A 7,287-nucleotide genomic window follows, 5' to 3' on the forward strand; every position below is an offset into this window, starting at 1 on the left:
GAGCAAAACAAACACTCATCAGTGAGGTAAAGGAACAGGCCAGAGAGACAGCCAAAGATTTGAAGGCGTCATTGGAACTTGCTAACATCTGTGTTCATGAGTTTACAGTAGGTAAAACATTGAACAAACAGGGTGTCTATAGCAGGACACTATGAAGGAGGCTGCTGTTTATTAAAAAAGAACATTGCTGCAATAATGGCTTCAGAAAAACAACAAACAATGGCCAAGTCAGAGCACAATTCTGCAAGAATTCAGGTTAGCAATGTGCAGGTCTGATCCACAGCTACAGGAAGCACCTGGTTAAGGTTATTGCTGCAAAGCGGGAGCCCTATGAGTTTTTATGGTTGTTCTCAATGAAGACATGACAGATCAGACTTTCTGTTCTATTATTTTAGGCACATTATATTTGTTAATACTTAGATGAAGATCAAATCACATTTTCTGACAAATTAATCCAGAAAAACATTATATTCCCGCTGTGTATCTTTACCTGCAGGGAGGTGATTCGGTCATAGTGCAATGTAGTCATTTCTTTCTGCGTAAGAGCGTTTCCTGTCTGGTCACCGATTTCAAAACCAGTGTAGAACTTCAGCATGTCCAACAACTAAAGAGACAAAACAATTAATAGTAATTCACTGTGTTCCACACACAAAGGAAATCTCAATATGCATGTATATGATCAATTCAGGTGTACTATACATGCAAATATTTTCTTGTGTGCTATACCTGGCAGAAGAGGTGTCCTTCCTTCTCTCTCTGGGTGAGGCTGGACAGGTGGCAGCTGACCACCAAGTGAGAATTATCCAACACTGTATTAAACCATCGCCTGGTGGGAAGCAGGGCCTATACGCACAGGACACAAGGTTTATAGCACTGGATTAAATTCTTACACGTGTGGCCAAAATGGCTAATGAATGATGAATGATCATTCATGCATTTGGTTAACAAAGGAAACATGGGACAGTAAATTATATTTTAACAATCAGAAGGTAACTAAAAGAATTATAAGAGATGTTTGTGATTGCTTTCCATTAAAGAACTATATATTGTAGGTAGACCTTAGTGTTGTATACATCACAATTTCTCAATGTTTAAAAACATCAATTGGCTCAACAACAACCACATTTCCCAGCATGTGGACCCAAATGGTTAATACATCATATTGATTCATTGTCTTTTCTTGTCTTAAGTTGTTTTGAAACATACGAGAGAGGTAAGGCAGAGGCAAAGTGACAGTGATAAGTGAAGAAGACGGGGGGAAAACTTCTGGCAACTTCTATAGCGATTATTTATCTGCTTGTACAGGAATATAACATGAAGGTGAAAGCAGAGAACACCTGTCAAAATAAGATAACAGAGCAGCTTTGGTAGGACTATAACAAAGTAATACTCAACGTGTTGATTAACTGACAGTAAGAGCGAAAAGTGACTGAACACAGAAAAAAAAAAAGATCAATCTATCACAGTATCAAGGCTTAAGAAAAGAACTGCCTAGACAAAAACAGCTCTGTGAAACTGAATATGAAAGGGAATACCAAAGCACAACACACTAACAAAACGAAATATCATTTTATTCACTGAAATCTGCTCTTCAACATGCAGAAGGTACCAAATACCTCTATGTAAAGCTATCTTTAATCTCAGCACAGTCCTGACAGCAAGCAAATTTTTCCCTGCATTAAATTCAAGTTGAAAGGGGAAGTATGGATTTCAGGCAACTGAGGTTTTGTAAAAGGATAGTGCTGAAGGACATAAGATGTCTCAAGAGAAGGTAAGCTGGCCGGCCAGTAGCCGGTTGCCCGGAACAGAAAGGCCAGCCTGTCAGCAAACAGCCAGATGAGATCTATTGAGCTCCCCCACTAGTAACAGGAGATGTGCACAGGCAGCAGCAGGGATGGTCTAATGTAGAATTGCATGTTCGCTCCAGACAGTCGACCTTATTGGCAAGGTTGTCTCTGTCAAACATTATGTCGAGTTTTATTTTTGCTTAATTATTTCTTTCATTATATTCTCCAATTTGAGAATTGGTACTCAACAGAATCTCAGTTTCTTCATTTGGGTTTGTTGGAAGGTTTTTTGAAATGAGATTAATATGATAAACAGATAGGAGGATATAAAGCTGCTGCTGAAAAAAAAAATCCAGCAAAAATACTGAAAACAAAAACCCAAGAGCTGCAATAAAGAAGCAGCTCTACTTACACTGCACTGGATGTTCCTAAACCTAACTTGCATAATGCAAGATCATATTTCACTGCAAAGACAACCCTGCTTGTTGTTCATTTAAATTGAGATAATACAATACACACAGTACACTACAAAACTAACACGGTCAGTTGTTTCTCCAAACACAATAATTATTCCAGAAAGAAATAATCACAGTTAATATGAGTACTGTTTCAAATATTGCATAGCTTTGCAGACAGCAATGGGAGGGATACATTGGGCAAAGCTGAGCCTGAACATTTATCCACTGTCTACCTGAGTTTGCTATAAAGGTGAAGGACAAAAAGAAAAATGAGCTCTGTAGACCGATGCTTACACTCCCTTGTTCATAAGGACACCAAAGATACCCAAACAAACTTACACTCTTGTAGTGAACATACACAGTGGAAATGAGTGAATAGTTAAACCTGAGCACATCATCTTTCATTGTAGCTTTCAAATGAGGCAATCATAAGACTCTGGATTAGAGAGATTTGTCTTACCTCCAAATCAATCATGAGTTCAATGAATCTTTCACAGTAATGTACTTTATCCATGGATACAGGACCTGCGGAAAAGGAAGAAGGAAATCATAGAGGTTAGCTCTTTACTTCATGCTGTCAATGACAACTGCAATATGATAGGCAAGCAAAGCTTACTATGTAAACACAGAAAGCTTAAAAGATAAGTACGATGTAGCAGCACAAAGGAGGTGTAGTCATCATCTGGGATCTGAGGACAGCAAATGCATGTGGACAACACCAAGGTGCCATGCTGTGTGGGAGTCTAACTATGAAATACTGCATGGCCAGCACAGCAGCATGCTGGGACCTCAGTCCTCATTAAGCATGTTTGTGTGTGCATGTAAGTGCGTGTGCATTTGAGTTGAGCCATGCAGCAACCGTTAGAAGTAGAGTGATGTGGATCCTGCTGGGATTTGGATTGTAATCTAATCTGTCAGGTTTAAATTCTACCTAAACACACAAATACACATGGTCTGTTTTTAGCATTCAGGTAGGGGGCCTTTGTGTCTGTCTGCATTACAACATAGTAATCAGTGCCGGTGGCTGTATGGCAACTGGACCACATGCTCCTTCGGCAGCTGCACAACTCAGAAAGAAAAGGTGGAAGGAATGGAACTCTAATAGTGATGTAATATTGTGAATACATTAATCAAGCTAGGAAAGGTAAAGAGAGCACACGATCGAAATCATTATCCTTGTTAGTTAAATAAAGCCAATATTTAATAGCCATTATTGTTGCTGAGCACTGTAAGATACCAAGGGAAATAAAGTATTCTTGTTTACCTGATGGTGAAACTGACATAAGGACTCCGAGAAACTTTTTAATAAGAGCCGAAAGGAAGGTCCTCTCTTTTTTTGCCCTGGGGAAGACACAAAAAACACTAAATCAGGAAGAGCTCTGAAACTAGCTCTTAATTATTTGCTTATTATTCTGTCTATAAAAATCTGAACATTCAAGCAAGAAAAATAGCATTACTGCTCCATTGTGTTAGCATCCATGTTGTCAAATTTCTTCTTGATTAGATTCCAGAACTTCTGCAGCTTTGGAACTTTCCTCAGCTCCAGTTGGAGTCTCGACTGCAAATATGAGAAGAAAAATCAGTAACTACTCCATTTTGTCTAAGGATTATGTCATAGCAATTGGCAATTATTTCCTATTAAATTATCAAGCACCATTATTACTTGGTGTGACAATAACCACCAGAAATACTTAATTAGAGTAACAGGTTGACGTCTTACTGGAAGGAGGCACATCCACATTGGCAACGAGATGAGCTGCTGCGCCTGTTCTCTGATCAAATCTACCTCCTGGGACATAGGTGCACAGAGAGACAGAGAGAGGGAGTTGTCAAAATATACTGTGCATGACAGATTTTTATTACACTTCAGCCCATAATAAAAGTCTGCAACTAAAATATTTAGAGGCCTTTATAGGATGCAATCAAAGTGCAGCAGGCTATCACAGCAGATTTTAAAGTGAGACATCTGCAGAACCTCTCAGTGGTTTAATGCAGATATAGGTGATCCAAGCTGTGCTGCCTAGTCTACTACTGCCATCTAGTGGACCATATGGCTAACTACTCTCATTTCCACATTTATCATCAACAGAAAGATATTTTTCAGTTGCCATTAAAAACCTAAGGAAAACTCTTCAGTCATATTTAGAGTTAACAACTACAACAACTCATAATCTTCAGGGTGATAATCAATACAAGTTTTAAATTATGTATTCACTGATCCCCTTGGGGAAATCTATGGAGCCCTGCTGTTATTACAAAAACCATGTTTCCAAATCCACATCTATACACAGGGTTAGTCTTATTATGGATATACACACCAGACTGTTAAAGCAGTGGTCTAAGAAGACCAGCAGAACAGTTTGTTCCTTCAGAGTAAAGCCAGCCTCCTCGCCTGCCAGCACAGCTTCCATCACACATTTGAAGAAGAATGGAAAATGACTGGGCTGCTTCTTGAACACCTGATAGACACCATACAACAAAAAAGTATTGTAGAAAGCACTTAGTTGGAATGCCAATTGTCAAGGTGGTCAATGAATGTTTAAACTTGTGTAGTAAGTCTCCTCATCAACACAGTTGTTGATGACAATTAGTCTTAACTCAGATAAGTGCTACAAGATAAGATAATTTTTTACCTCCCAAGCTGGCACGTTTTCTCTGAACTTCTCATTGACAATACAGCAAATGGACATGATGTAGGCATTGCTGGACACCTCAGGAGTGTAGTTCACCCACAGGTAGTTCTCAAGGTACTGGCTGAAAGATTATTAATTTATCATTATATTAATTAATGAGCATTTATTCATCATAGGATATTTATTTTTGTGGATAAACAGAGGAGATAACAAAAAGTGAAATATTCCACCTGAACTCAAGCAGCATAATTTTTCTGATGGCAAATCTGAAAACATAAGGAAAGAAGACAAATTAACAAAATAAAGTTGTAAAACGTGTTTGTTGAATAAGAAAAAAACATTCACATGAAAGTACTTGACTGACTTACTTGGACTTGAGAATCTCTTGGTCGTAAACGTCTTCCATCACCTAAATTAATACAGTAAATAGGTTACAATTTTTAGGGATGAAGGCAAGGATCATCATCTCAATTCTAAAGTATAATGTGTGTTAGTGCTAAGTGTTACATGTAGGTTAAAAGTAGCACTAATTTTACTGTATGAAACTAAATAGTTAATGCATTATGTTGAGAACCAACCCACATGTAATTGTGTAAATGTAAAAATGGCTTTCCTGAAAAAGAGTGATGGTTCACAGCAAAAAAACAAACAAACAAAAAAGAATAAATACATATCAAAATAATACTAAATCAGGATGCCACTTACACATTAAAGTAGTAAAAATACATAACAGTACATCTCTGTATGCAGATGCAGTAACATGTATAACTCACCTTAGGGTCAAAGGGTAATTTATTTTTTGCATGAGGAGCCCAATATTTATTAGCCAACTGAAACAAGAAAGTAGAAAAACAACAGTAAGAAACAACAACATGAACATTGAGTGTTGAATGACATATAGTCAGAAAACCTTGAAGTTCAACAAGTGACATATTGTTCTCTGGGTTGGATGCTTGGCTGCTTTAATACCAAACATAAAACTATCTAGTGACCGCACAAATTCACAATCCCTCTGTCACAGGTATATTCTCTGACTCCTTAAACTACTTTTATATGTAGCAGGACAAGACAGGATAATAAAGAGTCAATGTTTTCTGCAACTACAAAAATTATAGTCACTTAACAGACTCATCAAGGTTCCTCCAGGAACACATCCAAAACTTCCTGCTGTTTCTGTCAGGAAACGTTGCGTACGATTACCTGTGTGACAAACTCTGCATTTATCTGAGACACAGACGGTGCTGCTGCCTTTTTAGCGGGGGTTTCTTTCTCCATGGTGCTCGTCTCAAGCTTTTATAACAGCGACTGTGAGAAAAGGAGTACAAAATATAGCATAGGTTTTAAAATGTGCTGTAGCTTGAACATGCTCTGAACAGGGCTCCTTACACTGAATCTGTGACTTTAAAAAGCTAGCTAAGCTAGGTTAAATGTGTCAAGTTAGACTATGTGCTAAATAAGTATTCACGTGTTTGTGATAATGACCAGAATATCGGCCCAATCCACAAAGTGACTTTATATTGTTAAAAACATATATTGTAAACTACGATCATCGTTTACATTAGCCGTTTAACTATTCAAGGTAATAAGCTAAGCTAATAGGCAACACTAAAAAGAGAACAGCTGGCTCAATTCACTTCTAATGATACCTACACTGCTAGTATGATGTCGTTTGACAACAAAAATAAAGAAAATCCACTAACCTTTATATTTATTTCAGCATAAGTTAAGTGCTTTTAGGCGGTTGACGAGCTGTTCAGCATGTACACAACCAAAACGCGCTGTATGCGACTAACTTCCTGAATGAGTACGTCCCTAAAATCGCTCCCCGGTGAAACACCATACATACCTTTCCGTCTCGTATTACCCAAAATAAATAACTACACCTTTCTATTGAGTGTGAATAGTTGGGAAAATTCACATTTAAAATAATCAAAGAAAAAATGTTTCAGGTGAAGTACTACCACAGTGCTATTTTAGATATACTAGATATACTACATATTTTTGAAAACTGGATTTAATGTGCAGCTTGAATCAATTTAACAAGACTGACAAATGAAAAACAAGGACAATTTATTAAATAGGATAATATCATAAAATATCTTTAAGTCTACATAATTCTTTATATTACATATTTTAGTCACATGCAGTATATACAGTATACTGTAATTAATTATTGTAAACAGAATTTTACACATTCAAAAACCTAAATACGACAGAGAAACATTTTGATTTTAAAAGAGTTAGTCTGTGTGTTCTGACATGTGAAGTCTGTGTGAAAGTTTTTCCACCAATGTCACCTCTAAATGGCCTTTGATTGAACAAATATGTTGCTTTTGATCATTTTTGCTCTTAAATCTGTGCACTTGTGATAATCAAACACAATGAGTGGTTCACACCAGTAATCATCTG

General features: G+C 37.2%; 1 protein-coding gene across 1 annotated transcript in view; it reads right to left on the minus strand.

Annotated features, from left to right (window-relative positions):
- aqr (aquarius intron-binding spliceosomal factor) overlaps positions 1-6,699 on the minus strand; it is a 41,862-nt gene extending 35,163 nt beyond the window's left edge. Inside the window, exons 1-13 of the mRNA XM_026339307.1 lie at positions 6,579-6,699; positions 6,079-6,183; positions 5,652-5,708; positions 5,247-5,287; positions 5,109-5,144; positions 4,879-4,999; positions 4,564-4,704; positions 3,966-4,034; positions 3,703-3,803; positions 3,510-3,586; positions 2,706-2,770; positions 727-843; positions 491-604 (exon numbers count right to left, since the gene is read on the minus strand). Of these exons, the coding sequence (XP_026195092.1) occupies positions 491-604; positions 727-843; positions 2,706-2,770; positions 3,510-3,586; positions 3,703-3,803; positions 3,966-4,034; positions 4,564-4,704; positions 4,879-4,999; positions 5,109-5,144; positions 5,247-5,287; positions 5,652-5,708; positions 6,079-6,153 (1,014 nt within the window). The 5' untranslated portion in view covers positions 6,154-6,183; positions 6,579-6,699. The remainder of the gene's footprint in view (positions 1-490; positions 605-726; positions 844-2,705; positions 2,771-3,509; positions 3,587-3,702; positions 3,804-3,965; positions 4,035-4,563; positions 4,705-4,878; positions 5,000-5,108; positions 5,145-5,246; positions 5,288-5,651; positions 5,709-6,078; positions 6,184-6,578) is intronic.
- Positions 6,700-7,287: the final 588 nt, after the last annotated feature.

Source organism: Anabas testudineus, chromosome 22 (assembly GCF_900324465.2).
Source record: "Anabas testudineus chromosome 22, fAnaTes1.2, whole genome shotgun sequence".
Taxonomy (NCBI): domain Eukaryota; kingdom Metazoa; phylum Chordata; class Actinopteri; order Anabantiformes; family Anabantidae; genus Anabas; species Anabas testudineus.